Genomic DNA, 20805 nt, shown 5'->3' with positions numbered 1-20805 from the left:
TCACAGTCTATTTTCGTCTCGTCCTTTATTCGTTGACGATAATGTCAATCAATTTAGTCATAGTTTTAGTCTCCATCAGTGCCTTCTATTTTAGTTTTCGTTTCGTTTTCGTCGGCAAAAATATATTCGTGACGAAAATAATGACGAAAATATTTAGTCAACGAAATTAACACTGCAGTATATTAATGTTTTTTGGAGATGTAATTTTACTACCATGTTGCCACCAGTTATCCGTGTTACTACCACCTGTTTAACAAACAATATTGATTACTTTTCAAAATATAATGGCTTTGCAATAAATATTGATTCAATTTCAGGTTCTGGTGAAAATGTGGATTTTTATTGCTGCTGCTCTCAGTGTGTTCAGAGACCGTCATTTGCTACAGTGATGGAAAAGTTGAAGCGGCTTGTGGGGACATGACACCCCAACATGGTCATGATCCCAGAACCAAAAAACCCTCCATTTAACCTTACAGCAGACAAATCCCAATTCAGCCCTGGAGATGAAATCAAAGGTAGGAATAGCTGTAGCGGAATTTGACGCTTAATAAAATATTGCAAATGTGTATTTAATAATTTATTATATGTTGTTCATATTCACAGTGACATTATCAATGGTGCCTTCTTACGAGGGAAAGAAATACTTCAAAGGATTTCTCATAGAAGCAAGAGATGCTGTCAATCTCGATGAAAAAGTCGGATCGTTTAAGTTAATCAATCCTGGAATATCCCAGCTTCTTACGTGCGACAGTAAAGAGGTCAGTGATTGTAGCATCCTTTTATTGAAAACAAAATATTTACTACAACACTAAATGAATGAGTCACTCATTATAACAGCGATTCTAGTATTGTTATTTCCTCTATTAAACTGAATACGTAAATAAAACAGGAAATTTTACGAACACCCTTTTTCATCAGATAAACCAGATTTTCAATATTCACAGGGCTCTGCTGTGAGTCACACCGATAAATCCCATAAGACCGAGGTCCAGGTGATCTGGGAAGCACCATCTGACTCTCCTTCCAGTGTGCAGTTTCTGTAAGTTTTTAAAATGCTGTTTTACCCACCTTGTTTGTTGTGAAACTTGATGTACTTTGTCTTTGCTTTCAGGGTAACTGTTGTCCAAGGCTTTAAAGAATACTGGGTGAAGAGTCCAGGTCCCGTGGTGTCCCAAAATGGTTTCACTCCTCCACCACAAACCAGCTTTGGGTGGTTCCATTGGTGCCCAAAGCACCCAAACCACAACTTCCTCAATACTATCACGTTCGGTGAGTCAAACAGTGCTAAAGTCACTGGAATTATTCTCTTTTACACACTTTTTGAGTTTGTGACCCTTTCAGCCTCAAAATAATTGGAATATCTAAATAATACTCATAAATAATACTAATATAACTCCTCTTCAGTTCACTTCTGAGGGCTGTGGAAGCGAGAAGTCCTGTTTGAGAGATCCAGAGGGCTGTGACCCACAAAACGACATTGCGTGTCACTTCCTGTCTTTTAGGGCATTGGAAAGTAGTGTGATGTTTGAGCTCAGTGGACCTGCGGAGGGTTACGTGTCCTTTGCCTTATCAGAGGACAAATGGATGGTAATATACACGGATACTTATAATAATTTCTTATTTCTCATCTAATTGTGTGTAACATTACTTTGACCTTTTGTATCATGACAAGCACCATGTTCTTTTATGTATGTAAGAAAATAAAATAAACTTAAATATAAGAAAATGTTAGAAAAAAATTACACTAAATAGTTAAATAAACTAAACTGACTTTGTTCAAGAATAAACACAAAAATGAAAAAAAACACAACAAAATATAATTATGCTTTTAAATGACATAATCGTATGTCTTGGCATAAACAATAGCAATGTGTTGTGCATTTCAGGGGAAAGATGACGTCTACTTGTGTATTAGAGACACCGACCGAGTTGAAATCAAGGCTGCATATGTTTCTGGACGGACTCACCCAGAATACTCTTCACAGGTATAGTTGGATTGATTGGACAGCGAAAATGACAAACCGTGCTCAGTGGTTTAAAGTTAAATAACTCGACCCAATGTAATTTGAAAACCATGTGACTTAGTAAACACAAAGGATGATTTGCAGAATGTCCATGTTGTTCTTTTTCAAACAAGGTTTTTAATTAACAACAAAATGAATGAACCTTCTGCTTCTCCCACAAAGCTATGGCTTTAGAACACTTGGAAAATAAGATGTATATATATTTTTTTTTTATACATTTTTAGGATTAGACTTGTACCCTTGTACTTTTGCACTTTTTTTTTTTGGTACAGATGAAGAGAGAATAAATGGATTTGGCATTATTCAATAAATTCACTTTAAAGTCTGTGCTCAATTTCTAGAACGTTCTGAAAGACACAGCGTGGAGGCTGTCAGATGGAGTGATTCAGTGTAGCTTCCGCAGGGACATAGTCCTCCCACCTGAGAATCTGAACCGGTTCAGTCTGGACCAGATGTACTACCTCTTCATGGCTCATGGTCGAGCTGAAGATGGTGAGAGATTGCTTTTTCCTTTCTTCATTGTTGTTTGTTTTCATTGGCAAGTAGTGTCAATAGACTCGTTTCTCTTTCTCCAGGGCAAACTCATCGACATGACCGCCAGCCTCTGATTTCAACCTATCAGAGAGTTTTAACGGGACCTCCTGAGGATCTAACTGGTTCTCGATCACCCCTGCTCATGAAATATCATGGTGAGGCCAAATAATAAAACTATATACTGATTGGGATTTATAGTATGATATCCAGGGAGCTATACAGTGCATATATTAATTGATTTTCACCTGGATTGCAATAAAAAAAGGGGGGGAAGTGGCAAAAATCCTCTAAATTCACCTTGACATTTATACAGAAGAATTCTGTGGGGTTGGACATATTTGGGTTTATTTATTTTTAACTAAAACAATTAAGAGTCATTTATTTGGATCATTATAAGAATCTATAAAAATTGTCAACTGAAACACAGCTGAAATTAAATTGAGCGTAAATATTTAATTACTCAAATGAAACTTAGAGAAGAAAAAAAAATGCATGAAAATTAGAAATGTTGAGTTTTTGAGGAACCTGAATTAAGTTACTAAACTAAAACAGAAATAACATTTCAGTGCATATTACAAAATATTTCCATTAAAAAATGTTATGAAAATATAAAAATAAAAGCTAATTGAAAATAGGATTTTTATTATTATTATTATTATTATTTATTATTATTATTATTATTATTATTATAAAAGTATATAAGTATATACCAAAATAAAACTGGTTTAGTCTCTTGGCAGGAAACATCATCCTAGCAAACACCCTTTTAATCACATAGTAACACCCATGTGGCAACATTTACTAAAATCGATGGCATTTTTTCTGTAGAATGTTCTGAGTCTGTTTGTAACTATAGGGGCTTTCATGCTGATCGCCTGGACATCGACAGTCAGTGCTGGTGTCATCATGGCACGATACTTCAAATCAGATTGGCCCGAAAGGAATATTTTGGGCCAAAAGGTCTGGTTTCAGGTAAGAGCTCGTTTCATACAATGAGGATTTCATTAGTTTTCAAATGTGAATGATCAAGGCTTCTTGTTTCCACAGTTACATCGAATGCTAATGGCCCTCACAGTTCTACTCACCTTGGGCGGCTTTGTTTTGCCTTTTATGTACAGGGGAGGCTGGAGCAAGGTAACACACACACACATAAATGTCTGAGTAATACTCATGCTTTAACAGTGTGTCATATTTTCACCCCCTTCATCACACACCACTGACTGTTCAATAGCACTGCCAATGTGTCAGACCCACATGCTGTCTGCTCAGAATAAGAAAGCGAGCGAATTAATATCCCATGTTCATTAGAAGCGACCCACCATGTGGCATCTTTTTGGCCTGTTTTTGGAAAAACGTACCCACTTTTCTTCAGTGATTAATCAAGCACCGTGTTGATTGAGTGTCTTATTAAGTCTGCAAGTGCTGGTTAATTTGAGCCTCAAACCGACACGTGTATCCATCCGTAAGGCTAAGCATGTGGGACACATTTGTGACTCAACAGGGGCATCTGTGACATCCCTCTTGCCAAGTATCTGTCAGAGCTTCTGTGTATGACCAGCAGAGGGCATCGAGTTCCACGCCAAACCCGACCCCATACAAAATAATACCCATCAACCTTTTACTTTGGCAGCCTTCGAAATGCTGTTTCCTGCCATTACTCATTGCTTCAAGAAGTTTGTTGAATCAGAGTTTGTTGACAATATTAGCTTCATGTATACAGTGGATTCTAATCTGTATTGTATTATCCACAGCGGGCAGGAATACACCCCTATTTGGGCTGTGTTGTCATGGCACTTGCTGTCATCCAACCTGTCATGGCACTTTTCAGACCTGCACCAGATGCCTCAAGGTAAAGCTTAGTAACAGTGCAGCACAATACAGCCAGAAAACAAATGTCCAGAAGGAGCTACTAGCATACAAAGCAATATTTACTATGTACTGCATAATATTTTCTAATATATTTTTTTTATATTAGGTATCAGATGTTATATTTTAAGTGTTTTTGCTATAGTTTAATGCATATTGTCACAATAGAATGCCATATTGTTGTCAAATTGGATAAAATGTCTCAATGTGGTTTAATTGTGTGCTGCACATACACTGGCAAATGTAGTGATTAGTCTGGGTTTTCTGTATAAAGTGTGTGAGAAATAGTATATGTATGGTTTTCTGAACATACACAGAGCACTTAATTTGTTTTATAAGGTTCTGTCTTTTAAACGCCTTTGTGTTTCATTAGGGGTAATATATATGTGTGTGTGTATGTATGTATGTATGTGTGTATATTAGGAATGTAATGATACACTTATTCGTATTGAACCATTCGGTATGAGGCTTTAGGTAGCCTACGCTTTACAAACTGAACAATACGTTGGACTAATCCTATTACATTTTGGAAAATAAAAGATAATCTTGTATCGACAATAGCCAGAGATAAACGGAGATAAACATCATTTATTGGCAATAATAAGAGGATTTGGCATCTCCAGTTAATGTAGGCCTATTATTATGTAAATACTTTTATTATCAAATTGAAATTACAGTTAATTTTCCAGGCGATTAACCTACTGCATAACTGACGTGCTGCAAGGATAACAAAAGATCAGGTTATTTACTCCTCAATTAAAATGTTTAAAAAAAAAGGGTCTTGTCTATCATACAATGAATTATAGGGCTATAATTAAAATATTAACACTGCAGTCATCAATGAAAATCAATGAAATGAAAAGCTTCTATGTTTCTTTATATATATGTATATGTGTGTGTGTGTGTGTGTGTGTGTGTGTGTGTACGGGTCACAAGAGCAATATTAAGGAAATAAATTAAAACGGTTATCTATAATAGCCTACCATAGAATATGTTGAAGTAAATTAGTCTCTTGTCATCTCTGAGAGAATATGTAGCGTCAGATGCCAAAAGCTCCGTCATGACTCCGTCATTCCATTTTTACTTTCACTTTCGTCGTCATGAATTGAGTTTAGGACTTTTTACCATCATAACTCTTACGTAAAGTTTGCAAGTTTGCTTATGTGATATCCATTGGCTCGCCTTCATGGTATAAAACAGAAGTATTTCCAACATTGTGATGCAATTACTACCCAACTACCCCCAAACTGTGACACAGCTGTGTCGTATTAAACCGAACCGTGACTTTAGATATTTGAATCGTGAAAGCATAATGAACCATAGATTGATACCTGAAAGTATAAAAAGGCACCTGCTGAATACGTCACCTACTCCGATGTCTAAGGAGATGTAAACAGGCTAGCCGAAGGCATGGCGAGGGGCACAGCTTCTCATTCCCTCTAGGGGAACCATGGTTACATTAGTAACCCAAGACGTTCCCCTTCAAGGGATTCAAGCTGCATCCCCCTCTAGGGGACACTTTGGGAAACAATATCCAATCATGCCATGCCGAAGCGCATGCCTGTCCACCTGGTGAGAGAGCACCAAGGGGGGACAGACATGTACTAGAACTTTCCTCAGAAAGGGGCCAAGCCGCTGACGCCTCGCGCTGCTAACTGAATTTGTTGTTCTGTATGTTGTCTATACTATTTTAGAAACCTGTTGTGTAGGACACTGTTTTACAAATATAAATTCATAAGTCATGTTTTTAAATGTCTTTTCTGTATAACCTGCTCTCAGGAGATATATCTTCAACTGGATGCATTTTGGAACAGGAACAGCAGCTCAAGTTGTGGCTGGTAAGAAAAAATGCTGTGAAAAGTCTGGAACAGTTAATAATGCGATTCAGATCCATATTAACAACAGTGCTAACAGAAGAAATCACCTTTGTAAATTCAATAAAAAAGCTGTGTGTTTTCATGATTTAGTTGTCACCATCTTCCTCGGGATCCATCAGCAAGCTCTGTTCCTGCCTGCTCCGTGGTCCACAGGGGTCCTGGCAGCCATTGTGGTGTGGTTTGTACTGGCAGATTTGGTTCTGGATGTCCATCGAAGGGGATATTTCTCTATAGGTCAGTGAACTGCCCTCAGACGTGTGTTCTGTATTCATTTCAGAGCAGTTGTTTATTTTATGTGTAGTGTTTCTTTGCGCCTATGCAGGAAATTTGTGTTTAATGAATCCATTAAATTGTAAAAGGTTTTATACTGCAGTAACAATAGAAATGTTGGGTTGAATGCTAATCAGTCTGAAAGGCCACAGATATGTTTTTATATATTTAATTGCATTCACTATTTTTATACTTGTGTTTTTCAGGTAAATATTTAAAAAATGTCAAAATCTACACTGAACATATTAATTCTGATGACATGGAGATGGTGTTTGTTCCTGATGAGAATGAGACTTCTAGTGCGGTGAGTGAGTTTGTGAGTACTTTCTCATAAGAAGCACATGCATTTCATTGACGATATAACTTGATATGTCTATTGCATTTTCTTTTTCTTTTTTCAGGAATCTTGTTTTAAAAACATAGTGCTGGCTATTTATCTTTGTGGAAATCTGGGATTACTAAATGTTCTCCTTTGGACCATCAGTGCATTATGACACACTCTTAGCAGTCATTTACACATTCACTAATCATGCCTATTTTAAAACAAGCCAAAGAAATATAGAGTAGGATTTAATTACGACTGACAACCTGTCCATTTACATTGGTTATTAGAATGAAATTGTTTGATTTGTTTTTGGTTTACATATGTTCAATATAGCGTACCTTTTTTTTTTTTTTTTTTTCGTAAAGAACAACTTCTGCTCATTTAAATCTCTTCATGATTCACTTTTTTAAACCTTTAGATCTGAAGAACATCTATTTTATTGTGTGATATTTGGTGACCGCATTCAATTTAGTGTTTACAGATCAAGTAATTATTCTTGATGCTGTATTATAATTTTTATTTTATTTTTTTCCTAAATATGAATTAATCATGTTTTAACCACCTTATTCTTGATTCTAGTGCCTAATATTGGTTTAAAGACTACTTTTTAAAATTACTGTTGCCTGAAATGTAAATATTATTAACAATTTGTCTGTTTTGTACAAAGACTGAATGTAGTGGGGATGACATGGATAATTTATTTGAGTTTTCAAATAGATTCAAATCACTTTTTTAAATAAAACTTTTGAAATTAAACCGTGTGACAAGCTTTATCTTCTGAAATATGTGCATACAATTTTTATTTATCTTTATTAATTTTTATTTTAATCCTTTAGGATCATGGGTTTGATTAACCATGTTTTGATCAATTATTTATTTAGACTATGAATTTAATGCAGTTGTATGTATGTGTAATAATTTCCGTGTGTGAAGTTTTTACTCCTGTGAAGTGTTATTTTAATACAAAGGCAGCATGGTATGGTTTCGCATCAACATAAATAACTGTTGTAGTAAAAATGGGCAATTGACTTTAATTGACGTTTATTTTTGAATTCGTATTTTGAACACAGGAATGTTCAAATGGTATGCAAAGCTCATTTTCTTGAGACTGACATGGATTCAAAGGTTAGCAAGCAATACTGTTTTATAAGCAAGGCGGTTTGACATAAATATGCACATTATCTGTAGACAACAAAACAAGAGGTAATTTTCTTAGATTACTACTAGTATAATTACTAAATAGATTAACGGTTTTAATACTGACTTATTAGAGCAGTCAGATTGATTATAAAAAAAATGTTCTTTTGATAAAAGATACCAAATTGATGTGTTTTCAGTGATCTTTAACAAAATACATCCATTTTGTATGCATTTTCACTTAATTTTTATCCTAAAACCCTGTAATACTGCTTCATATTTTCATATAATTTAGGGATATACAAACATGGCGCTACAAGAAAATACAATATGAATATACAATACATATTCTCCTTAGCTTCGTAGACAAAACACTAAAAATATGGTCTATAAGTCTCTCCATATACCTCATTAAAGAGGAATCACAAATATGCATGAAACCGTACATTCAAATAACATTTAGGCATCTCGGCGTATGCAGATTTTTTTCTGGATCTTTACGAAAGTCACACAAGCAGCAGTAGCAGGTGTATATGCTATCACAATAAACAGACGAGTTTGAGCTTTGAAAATTCTCTTATGTAAAACAGCTGCAAATTGACGTCAGTGTACATTTCTACTCATTGTTCACAAACTCCCCTGCCTCCCAGCGCAGAGCCATGGCACTTTTACGTCGGCCTCCAGTATAGGGTTCAGGAAACTAGTGAGAGAACAATAAAAGTGAATTAATTTTCTAATTTTTTCTTCGATATAAGATGACGATAATTATAATTCCATGTTGTCGATACAATATCCAACTTTTGCTCTGACACTGAATGTATATTATTTGCATTTACTTACTCGATGATCACATGACAAAGCTGAACGATCCATTCTGCATGTTTTCATTGGAGATGATGGGGATGATTTACATTTAATTGGCACATCATCTGCAATTAAATTGACAACCAAGAATAAATAGATCTTGCAATGTTTGCAGTCTCAGTGATGTAGTCGTTAGTTAAGATCAACAGAATGAAAAAAATCTGTAGTTTTTCTCTTGGCATGAAATACCTGTAAACGATGAGCAGTCCAAACGGTTTGGAGACATCAGGAAGTGATCCTTCGAGTAAACACTGGCTCTTTGACGCTTGAGTTCCTCTTCTCGCTGCTTCACCATCTTAATCTCCTCGTCAACTAGAGATATCGTACTCCTGGACCGCAGCTTACAAAATGGGTTGTTAAGGAACATCTTCTCTTGGGTTTCCTCAGAGGCAGAATTCAAGTTGAACTCAGATGCACTTCGAACGATGAGGTTCGATGTTTCCAAAATGATGACATTAGGGGTATCTTCAGATCTCCAGTCAGCAGATTTAGAGGACACCATTTTTCCATGCCTTGGACTTGGAGGGAAAGGCTCAGGCTCGAGGATGATAACATTATTGGCAGCCATGTCTTGTTTTTGTGCGCTCTTGGTTGGTGAGGAGGTAATGATGAAAGAAGGCGTCTGGTTGTTGAGATATTTGGATATAACTCCATCATCATCCTGGTCTTCTAACAGCTTCCTTTTCTCATCGATTTCTTGGCATAGTTTTCCAGGGTTCAAGTTGACTGATCTCGCCCTTATCTGCACACAGTCACTGGAGTATGATTTTGACATTCCCCTCTGACGCTTTAGGTTCTCCTCGCGCTCCAAGGTTAAGCGAATCTCTTTCTCAATTGGAGTCTCTGGATCATCAAATGGTGATCTGTAACTAGAGTCGTCCAGGCCTGAATCCTCAGAGCAAGGGCTGAACTGGGTGTGTGCGTAATCCTCTACAAGCGACAAGTTATCAAGATCCCTCTTTGGCCTTTCGATGTTGCGGACAGGTGTATACATGAAACTGTGACTACCTTGGCAGGTGCCGGATCGGGTTGTTGGTGTGCTTGGGTGGTGTGTCAAGTTTTTCGTTTGCTCTTCGATCTCTAGCCACTGCTGGCGAGCAACTTTGAAATCCACGTGTTCTGTGCTGACGTTCTCGCTTTTCATTTCCTGAATCACACAATAATCTTTCGGCACCTTTTTGCTGGAATCGGATTTGACGGAATCAAATGAATTGCTCTTGTGGGTTGCTCTTGTGAGCTCCTCGTCATCTTCGGAAATCTTGGACAAGACATGGCACAGGGTAGAAGCATTGTAAGATATATCTTGGGGTTGCTGAACTGGCTCATTTTCGGGTTGTTCTAGAACTTCTTCTTCCACCGGAATCTCCAGCTCTTCAGTTTCCTTTGAAATGTCCTCAGTATTCCCAACTGTAGGTTTTTGAATAAAGAGTTCTTGTGCACTTAGCTCAAGACTGTCAATGTAGGAATCATCATCTTCCCTATTTATGGAGGAAGAGAAGATGTTCCTCCATTTCTCATCGGTTTCGCTGTCTGATGACGCCGCAGCTATTTCGACCTGAAGACACTCTTCTAGCTCATCTGGGTCATGGCAAGACTCTGTGGAGACGTCTGACAGAACTTCCTCTCGGATGTAGTGCTCAAGGATGGTTTCTTCTGGATCTTCGCATCCAAAACTTTCTACAATGGCTTCCTGTGAGTCAATACCCAATTGGTCTAACATTTCTCCATCGTCAACATCATCTGGTTGGGGTGCTATGTTCTCCATTGGTTCCTGTCTTAGTGAATCTTGTCTCTTATGCGTGACATCAATCTCATACACGCTCTCAGCACTTGACGGAGTGTCAGATATTGAAGAGGTAATTGACTCGTTGCGATAAAGTTCCTCTTGGGTATCCTCCAAGACAAGCGCCTCTTTCGCACTGTAAACATCTTCCAGATCATCAGCCTTGGTCTCCGTAGGAGGTAGCCCTGCTAAAATGTCAGCCACAACTTTTGTACTAATGGACTCTAAAATGTCAGCATCATAACAGACTTGTTCATCTTTGTTTCCTGTGTCCTTGCTCTCAGGTATCTGAGTCTCCAGGACTTCCATTTCACAATCAATTATGTTAGCTGTGCTGGAGTTTTCACTTGTCTCCATGGTTACAGGCTCAGACAGGGACTTCTGCTCTGTATGCTCTGGATTCTCAGGATGAGAAAAACCTGCAATCTCTTCCAGTCTATCCCCCTCTTCAGGTTCAGTTGTAGCTCCCTGCAAGAGAAAAGGATGACATATAAATTTGAAAGCAGCAAAAGAAATCTAATTTCCCTAATTACCAAAACATTCAAAGCATATCAAAACTAATTTGCACCCACTCATGTTTAGTACAGTTCTTATGTAATGCTAAATTTACAAGAAAGTTTTTCAGGGCTTATTTAAGGGCTAGGTTTTCAGTCTGAAGGGGTTACCTGAGCTTGAGCTGATTTGGTTACAGTAATGTTCCTTGCAAGAAGTTCTGAGTTTTAAAACCTGCTCGACCGATAACTTTTAAATAAAACCACTAAAATATTTAGAAATTGTTGCACAATTGATTGCATTTTATGTTGAGTAATTCATTTCTGCTCTTTAATGGTTCCATAACCGATCTGAGGAACAGATGCGACTCTGTTGTTAATTTTAAATAAGAATACACAAAACATTTAAAAATAAAAAGTGGCACACTGAACAATAGTAGGCATACAACACATATGGTATCAAATGATTAATGGAGTCGAAATAACGAAATGAACAAATTGCGATCAGTAGATTATGTGAGATTGATTTACTGGTTTTGATTCACTAAAAGATCAGACTCTATGAATTCTTGTTTTAGAATTACTTTGGATTCAGGCTTTACGTGTCTTTTTTCTGTGATTCACAAAAAAAGAACTGGCTCATGATATTCATTTCCTCGAGAATTGATTTGCACTGAAAAATGATGAATGAGACACTTTTAGTAGACTAACTGATCCGCCCGCATCAACGGATATGCGATTCATATGCCTTGACCGTTAACAAAACTGAACATTGTGAAATTAATTTGGTCTCTTTTTTTTCAGACAAAACCTGGTCTGAATTAGAACAGATGCAAAATAGTAGTTGTAAGAGGGAAGCACAAAACAGCCTATTTAATGTAAAAAAAAAAAAAAAATTTAATAAAAAAGACTGGTAGAGATAGTATTCTGAGTCAAATAACCTCGAGTAGTTTGCTGCATCCAATTTTTTTCAGAAAAGAAGAAATGAGATCACACAATCACAAATTCTAATGGGAGCTAGGATGAAAAAGTGTTTATGCACTCCTGAACACATCAAGCAATTGGATGATTTTTCCCCTAATCTTGAGGCACAAGTGTTGAAACACCATGTTGTTGTAATAGCACAGCACTCAAAAAACAGGTTAGTTAAGTGTTACTTTCATACTGCATAGAAATTCTTACCTTTTGAAGTGTCTCTGCCAAATCGCACCTTTTTACATCTGTTTAACGCATAGTGTGAAAGCCATTTTTTATGTATACAAACAGGCATTTGAAATTCACCTCGGCTTCCTTATGTAATACATGCAACATTTATGTCCTATATGAGATTATTCAAGCGTATAAGAATAAAGTGGAAGCAATTTTTACTATTACAGTGATTTTTTTTTTCACAAAAGTGGGTTTTAGTAGGCAGAAATAAGTAGATTCATTATATAAGACTGCAGAACTGGCTCTTCTCCTCATGCATGAAACTTTTGTCCCGCAGTTAATCAGCACAGACTCTGAATCAGACCAGGGAAGGAAGAGAAAGAAGAAAATCCCATGAGGGTGAAATCCTCTGACTGTGAACATCCTCATTGACCGCAGGTTATTTTTTTAATATCTATATTTTATTTTCATATTTCTATACATATTGAGAGGACATATTATTTGAGAATTAACAATCAATCACACACTGCACGTCGTTATTTGTCTGTTCTTGTTGATGCGCCACTGCAGAGCATTTGATCATGGCAGCTTGTGTTGTTTACATGGATTTTTCTGATCTCATTCGTACCAAGTGCCAAGAAAGAGTGTGATCTAACGCTCAAACTCTTTCCGACAGACGAAATCAGCTGCCATGGGGATTAGAAAGGGTTTTATTTTTTTCCCCTCAGAACATCAAAGCCACAATTACACTCTTTCAGGCTGAACATAATGCGATATCAGTACAATATGGAAGTTGTGCTGAAATCAAAATGCACGAATTGACAGCACCATTCACAGATTTCATAAGCTGTTTACATCACTTTAAAATGGATTGAAATACTTTCACCGTCTAGCTTTTCCTTGATGCCCATTTGGTATAATTACCACCACTGCATGAAAGTCTCCACAATCATTCAAAACTCAAGCGGCATGCTAATGCGGCCACTAAAAACAGTCAAAATTATGTGAAATTACCATCCACTTCAGCGCCTGCCCATTTCACCCCAATCAAGCTACACAAAGGCACAAAGCCTCATGAAAATGACAAGCGTTAAGTGTTAATTACCATGGTAACACCCCCCTACCCCGACTCCTCCTCTAGCAGCTCAGCTTGTGAGAAAACTTCAACACTCTCACACCCTCTCCGTCTCAGCATTTGTGTCATGACAATCTGTATTCCATAAATTATTCAGTGACAATAACATTTGCATTGAAGGCAGGCGGCGGCACCAGCGTGTCCCAGAACCTACCGTGAGCTTTAGAAACAGGAGCCAGAAGGAGATCATCTCCACCTTGCCAAGAAAATCTTCTCGGTGAAACCTGTAAGCACTCTGAGCTTGTGCAAATATGTTGTGGATGCATGAGTATGAAGTGAACTTGGTCTGATACGAGAGTTATTGGCAGAAATGTCATTGCGAGTTGGCCTGATGTCACTGATGTTGGCGTTAATGGTCCCCTCAGGGCGTCTTCCTAGTACAAACACTCAACTCTGATTGGTCGCTCCATTGTTATTGCTAACTGATCAATAAGTGGCTTTTCAGTGAGGTCATGTGATATAATTTCCTTAAAATGACTTCTTTTAGGAAGTGATGTCATAGAGAATGCAACAGTTTGGGGTGGAACTATCACTAATAAATGCACTTGAAAAATATATTTTTGAACTGTTGAGTGAAAAAGAAAAAGAGCACTTTAGGCTCAAGGTTGCTCTATTGAGAATGAAATAATAACCTGCGTGGAGCATCACAGTAAGAGGTGCAGGGGGGCCAGAGCGTAGGTGGCCATTCATACACATGTGACTGGCACTGAGCCCTTGGATATGTTCTCAGATGAGAAAAAATGTCACTATGCGGCCTGAGAGCACTGCGGACTAAGACACAAATGTCTCAAATGGAGAATTTCGAGAGCTTTATCAGCTTGGAAGGAAAAATGACTTGAATGATAGTGTTCGTTTTGTTTACACATGACCATAATAAACTGATTACATTGTACTTTTCGAGAAAATATTTTTTGAAGCTGCTTGTAAATAGTAAAAAGTGTCTTTAATACAGCAACAGAATGAATATGAATAAATATATGTGAATGAAGAACAAATAATACTTTAGACCTTGACCGAATATGAAAAGGAAAATTAAATGCATATATTATGATATAAAATGGTATATACAGTATGTTTATAAAATTATGTTTATAAAATGTTATTATTAATAATAACATAATTTGTTCATTTTTATAAATATTATAACATATATGAACAAAGTTGAAATGAGATATATATATATATGTGGCATTTAGATGTCATAGAATGTTATAGTGTTAAGTGATTACAAATCTGAACTATATCTTATATTCAAGATAATAATCCATTATAATACATTACATTTTGTGGATTTTCAGTTATAAATGTGGTTTCAATTTATAAAGTATCATACCTGATTTTAAGTTGTATTATAAGCCATTATGAATACTGGATTTTATGAATAAATTATGCATGCAGGCTTATAAAAAAAGTTACCCATATTTTTGCTGACATATTAATAGCAGTTCATGTGGCTTCATGTGGTTCTGCTCTTCTCTGCATTAATGGGAGTGTGAAATGGAGCAGGAGACTTTCTCATCTGTAATCATTTCCAAAGAGGATCCTCCCTGCCTCACATTTACCCCAGGCACACACACACACACGCCTCCACTCACCCACGCGGACACTTTAATTCACTCTAAAACACACACTCACACACCTACACACTCACACACATACACATTCAGCTGTGAAGCCCAGTGCTGATGTTGTCTGTCAACATCTCAGATTCCACGTTTTCTGAAGTGCTTGAGGTTTGAACAAGCAGCTTGGGTTTAATTAAACTTTCACAGCTTCTGTTTCTCAGGTTGTTCCACAGCGATGGCAACATTTTCACACTTAAGAGTCAAGTCAGAGAAGACGTTGATGAATACAAGACTAAAATATAATGGGTTTTATTGATATGGTTGATCCATAATTCTAAAAAAAATCCATAACATGCCAGCTTATAAAAAATGTAACTATTATACATACCAAATATCAATGCACTGATCGTATTTCTCACATTTATAATGCAACAATATTAAGTCTCGTATAAAATACAGTAGACAGAGCAAACAAAAATCTAAATCTCTAAAAAATATAGACCATATCAGCACAAATCCAGTAAGTTTAGCATTTGTTTGTCATAGCATCTCAAAAATATTATATTTTTTACAGCACCCCATAAGAAAATAACAATCCAGCACAATCTCCAACAGCATGACACCTAAACAAGTTTATTCACCCCATAATTCTTTTCATAAAGTAGAAGTCTGACTATTCATAAAGTTCTCAGTGTCCTACCTTGTGTGTTACGAGCAGAGCGAGGACAGGGTACGTGCTCAGCGATTCTGTCTTGGCTGAAGCTCTGCTTCTCTGTAACCACAGAGACTGTGACTTACTCTGAATGTACCAGAAACAGCCAATAGCTGAGCAGCCTCAGCCGTTCCGACACACACACACACACACACACAGTCGCAGGAATTTCTTTAAATCTTTCTGTCAATCAAGCATATTCTCAAGGTTTCATGTAATGGGTTTGACATATTTTGAAAATCGGCCATATATGGTTTATGACTATCCTCTCAAAACCTGCCCTCTGCACTGACACAGTGGCCAAGTCGAAGATCAAGTGACTCAGAAATAATACTGCAGTTGTAAACACTTGTCACGTCTTTTAGACCAATTTTGATGTGAATCATGTCAGCTGTAAAAACAACAACAACAACAACAAAAAAAACTACTGTATTTTACTGATTTTTTTTTTTTTCATTTTACTGTAAGGCAGGATACATTTACTTCCTAAGAAAAATGTGTAAAATACTAAAACTTGTTTCTTTAAAAAAAATGTAGCTTGTTTTCTGAATAAAAGTTTATCTAAATATTTTTTTTTACTCAATTTGCCATTTTTTCCTGCTTTTATTTTCTCTAGAAATTGCAAAATTTATGGTTAACAAAAATGTTATTCTCTCAAAAAAATATTTTACTGTATTTAAAATAGTAGTAAATGTATATTGTTTTAGGGATGTGTGTGTATATATATATATATATATATATATATATATTAGGGATGCACCGAAATTTCGGCCACCGAAAATTTTCGGCCGAAAATGGCCTTTTCGGTTTTCGGCCGATAGACTTTTATCACCGAAACAACACGCCGAAATGTTGTGATGACGCAAACAGAAACTGCGACCTGCACGTGCACCTGCATAGCGCAGACCACGAGCTCCACGCGACATTCACTTAACACCAGTGAGAACATTCTCTCTCTTCGTATTCCTTTATTCGCAGCACTAAAACCGCTCCTAACAAAGAGATTAAGACGGATCACGAAGTAAAAACAAAGAAAAGTACAGTCTTATAGAGTCTGTTAGCACACGTCTCACTGAGATCTTTTCGGATCCTCTGCACTTCATCGCGAATGTGCTTGATCCGCGTTATAAAGACCATTACTTGGATGCGGAAATAAGGCAGCGCGCACGAGAAATGATCCAGGACGCGCTGTATGCGGAGAACCCGCGTGGAGACGGAGAAGCGCCAAGTGCAGGAGACAGATCAGAGCGCAGAAAAAAAGACTTGTCTCTGCACCAGATGAGTGGCATGCACCATCGTTGTCTGATATGTTCAGTGGAATTCTGCAAGAAAGTGCCTCAAATAATAATAATACGTTGGCTATTTTGTTCTTAGGCTACTATATACACACACACACACACATACATAATATCAGATTGTAGCCATATTTATGCTAGATTTTCTGCTAGATTTCTGCTTTAATTTGATAAAAATGTTTATTTATGCCCTGGTCCTATTTAAATACACTCTCTCAAATATTTCTCAAATGTCAGGCAGATGACAAGCTCAACTGCTCAACAGCTAGATGGTTAACTGTCTGAAGTCCCCATCCCCAGAAGTGATAACAGTCTTGCCAACTGGAGAAGTAATGCACTTTCTAGTCCTACATGGAAAAAATTCAAATGCACTTCACGTAAATGCACTATGTTTTTATGAGAGAACTGTTCATTTTAAAACCTTTCTGCAGGCCAGTAGGTCCATTATTATTAAATATACACATGAGTGGGATACATTTTTAGTTTGAATTTTATTTTATACTGTGCATTGTTGCAATGTGCTTAATAAATATTTCCATCATTTGTAATTATGTATTTTTATGTTGTTGTTTTTTTTTAATAAGTTATGTAATTGTAATTATCTTTGAAACTTTAATATTAATTTATGCAATTGCAATGTCTTAATTTTAGTAAAGTTAGTACACGGTCATAGCAATAAATGCAATGGTACTAATAATTGGCATAATTTCTTTCGGTGTTTCGGTTTCGGTTTTCGGCCTTGGTTTTCTCTTTTTCGGTTTTCGGTTTCGGCCAAGAATTTTCATTTCGGTGCATCCCTAATATATATATATATATATATATATATATATATATATATATATATATATACTAGAAAATAAGACAACACCACTGATTAAAAATACAGCATACTGTTTTTTTTTTTCAACCATTTGTTAAACAAAAGAGTGATATCAGTAGTGTTGAAATATAATTTCTGGTGCAAAAGTACAGTAAGTCACCAGATATTTTCCCTATTTGATTTAAAAAGAAAAAAGAGGGACAAAAAAACAGGATACATTTACTTCCTAAGAAAAATGTGTAAAATACTAAAACTTGTTTATTTAAAAAAAAATGTAGCTTGTTTTCTGAATAAAAGTTTATTTAAATATTTTTTTTACTCAATTTGCCATTTTTTCCTGCTTTTATTTTCTCTAGAAATTGCTAAATTTATGGTTAACAAAAAAGTTATTCTCTCAAAAAAATATTTTACTGTATTTAAAATAGTAGTAAATGTATATTGTTTTAGGGATGTGTGTGTATATATATATATATATATATATACTAGAAAATAAGACAACACGACTGATTAAAAATACAGCATACTGTATTTTTTTCAACCATTTGTTAAACAAAAGAGTGATATCAGTAGTGTTGAAATATAATTTCTGGTGCAAAAGTACAGTAAGCCACCAGATATTTTCCCTATTTGATTTAAAAAGAAAAAAGAGGGACAAAAAAAAAAAAAAAAACCAACAAACAGCATTATTTACAGAACAGTCAAATGAAGAACATTATGTACAACATGAAATGATGAACAAATGCAGTTTTGGGCACTCAAATATGATTCATGTCATGAGCATTTATTTATTTATTTTTCCAGATCAGTCTCTTAGTCCTTTTCATCCTCATCAGGAAATACAGGATGTCAGCATCTGGAGAGGTTACATGTGTTTTCCTAGCTGAGACAGTCTGATTGGCAGCGCTTTGGAGAGGACAGTAAAAATACTTCAGTTTAATCACACCTAGATATTCTGCATGCAGGTGGTTAGTTTGTTTCAAACAAATCCAAATCCAGTACAATCCAATCAATCAATTAAATCAATTGATTTGTCTGTGGCCTGTCATTAGAGAAGATGATGGGATTGCAGTTAACACATTCATCCTGCCCTGGCGTGCCAAAATCAGGGGATGACAAAACAGAGAAAACAATGAATATGCAGAACGTTGAGGATTTTAGCATTAATTTTGCGCCTTATGTAATGCAAGGCGAGGATTATTACATAACACTCTCTTTAGCAGATGTTATGAACGACCTCTTGAGCAGACACAGCGTCTTAAAAGCTACCAAGGACAAAATGTTCAATTATAGCTGATGGACGGGAACGGTGTATTATTCTGGTGCAGAAAAAAAAGAGACAAACTACCTTAAAACACACATTAGCTGTCGCAAACGGGTGAACCTATAATGAAACTAAATAATGACCGTGTGTAAAGAATGAATATTGGTTCCAAAAGATATCTTAGAAAACTATTATGTTTTATCAGCCATTACAAACATTTACCACTGCCACCATACCATAGATATTTTTACTACAATAACTGACTATGGGATTTCTTTTCTGAATCTTTTATTTTTGACAGTGTTACCACAGTTTTTTTCACAGTTTTTTTACTATATAGCTATCATGGTATATTTTTGTGTTATGGTAAACCCATAATAAATGTATTACTTCTTGTGTACAAAAAAAAAAAAAAAAATCTCCAAAGCAGCAAGTTAACATATCGAAGCATATATTTATGTTTTTTTTTTATTATTAATCATATCAAAACAAAACAGTTGTTATATGACAAGCAGCAAGTTTGATTTCATGCATGTCATGCACAAAATGTGAAGATATAGACCACTAGGTGGAAGTAAAGCAGCAAGAGTTTACTTGATGAGATGGGTTCACTTTAATACTCCTCTGACAGATCTTTTAGTTGATGTTAAGTCTTATCTAGTATTTTTAGAGGTCCGGCTGTCAGTAATGTTTCTTTGCTTTCTTAAATCATTAGGTATCATGGACTGAGAATGAACATTTCTAATTGTTTATACTGTATGTGACTCATGTTTAACCATAATACATTAACTAATTTATACAAGTAAACATGTTCAAAATGTATTGGCATGTGTAAATATTAGCATTAAAATATTAATAAATGGTATGAAAGTGGTTGTTCATGATACCTGATGCGTAAGAGGAATTGTCAACCCAAAAATGAAAATTCTGTCGACATTTATTCTCATTTAGATTCAGTCTATGACTTCATTTCCTCTGTGGAACACTCCATAAAAAACTTTGAGATCCAAGCAACACTGGAGCCAACTCGCTTCAGTTGTTAAGAGATTTCTTAGAATATCTTCTTTTGAGTATATAATGATGAGTAATGGGGATTAAAGGCACATTCAATGATGATAACTATAGCAATAACTATAAAGTTTTAATAATCATTTAAATTCTGTGATTATTGCTTAAATTTGAACCACTGATGTCACATGGACTATTTTAACTTACTGGGCATTGAACATTGCAGATGCATTGTGTCTATGCAGGGTCAGAAAGATACTTAATTTGTCGGATCTTAAATAAATCTTAATTCGGGTTCTGAAGATAAATGAATGTATTAAGGGTTTGGATTGATAGAATGTTCATTTTTGGGTGAACAGTCCAACGCTATCTCACGACCAATTCGTACGTATTTTACGAGGTGGCTTATTTGTATGAATTTGTACGACCTCACTGACGGTAACCCAGTGACGGTTCGGTTTAGGGGCGGGGTTAGGTGTAGGTCATTCGTACAAATTCATACGAATTGTGCAACTCGTAAAATACGTACGATTTGGCAACAATCGTATGAATTTGTACGAGTGTGGTCATACGAATTCGTACGAATAAGCCACCTTGTGAAAAATGTACGAATTGCCGTGAGATCGGGTTGGAACTATCCCTTTAATGTTAACATATGGAACTTTATTGTAAAGGGTTACAAATGACTC

General features: G+C 36.1%; 2 protein-coding genes across 4 annotated transcripts in view; one reads left to right on the top strand and one right to left on the bottom strand.

Annotated features, from left to right (window-relative positions):
- Positions 1-342: 342 nt before the first annotated feature.
- Positions 343-7251, top strand: LOC113042699 (putative ferric-chelate reductase 1; the record flags this gene model as incomplete). The annotated part of the gene is given in 17 exon segments (XM_074559799.1): positions 343-456; positions 458-515; positions 604-758; positions 945-1039; positions 1112-1214; positions 1216-1269; positions 1405-1587; positions 1887-1985; positions 2366-2516; positions 2600-2713; positions 3415-3530; positions 3606-3692; positions 4310-4407; positions 6204-6262; positions 6392-6535; positions 6778-6875; positions 6973-7251. Coding segments are annotated over 17 exon segments (1821 nt in total), but the record flags the coding sequence as incomplete, so codon positions are not given.
- Positions 7236-20805, bottom strand: part of palmdb (palmdelphin b) — a 30437-nt gene continuing 16867 nt past the window's right edge. Inside the window, exons 1-4 of one of the 3 annotated variants that reach the window (XM_026201433.1) lie at positions 15721-16144; positions 9087-11148; positions 8874-8962; positions 7236-8733 (exon numbers count right to left, since the gene is read on the bottom strand). In XM_026201433.1, coding sequence (XP_026057218.1) covers positions 8650-8733; positions 8874-8962; positions 9087-11037 — 2124 coding nt within the window. In that variant the 5' untranslated portion in view covers positions 11038-11148; positions 15721-16144 and the 3' untranslated portion in view covers positions 7236-8649. Of the gene's footprint in view, positions 8734-8873; positions 8963-9086; positions 11149-15720; positions 16145-18506; positions 18751-20805 lie in introns of those variants that run through there. The other 2 variants (XM_026201432.1, XM_026201435.1) reach the window with 2 other exon arrangements.

The sequence above is a fragment of the Carassius auratus genome, chromosome 24 (genome assembly GCF_003368295.1).
Source record: "Carassius auratus strain Wakin chromosome 24, ASM336829v1, whole genome shotgun sequence".
NCBI classification, from domain to species: Eukaryota; Metazoa; Chordata; class Actinopteri; order Cypriniformes; family Cyprinidae; genus Carassius; species Carassius auratus.
This window is presented reverse-complemented; position numbering and strand designations above follow the sequence as displayed.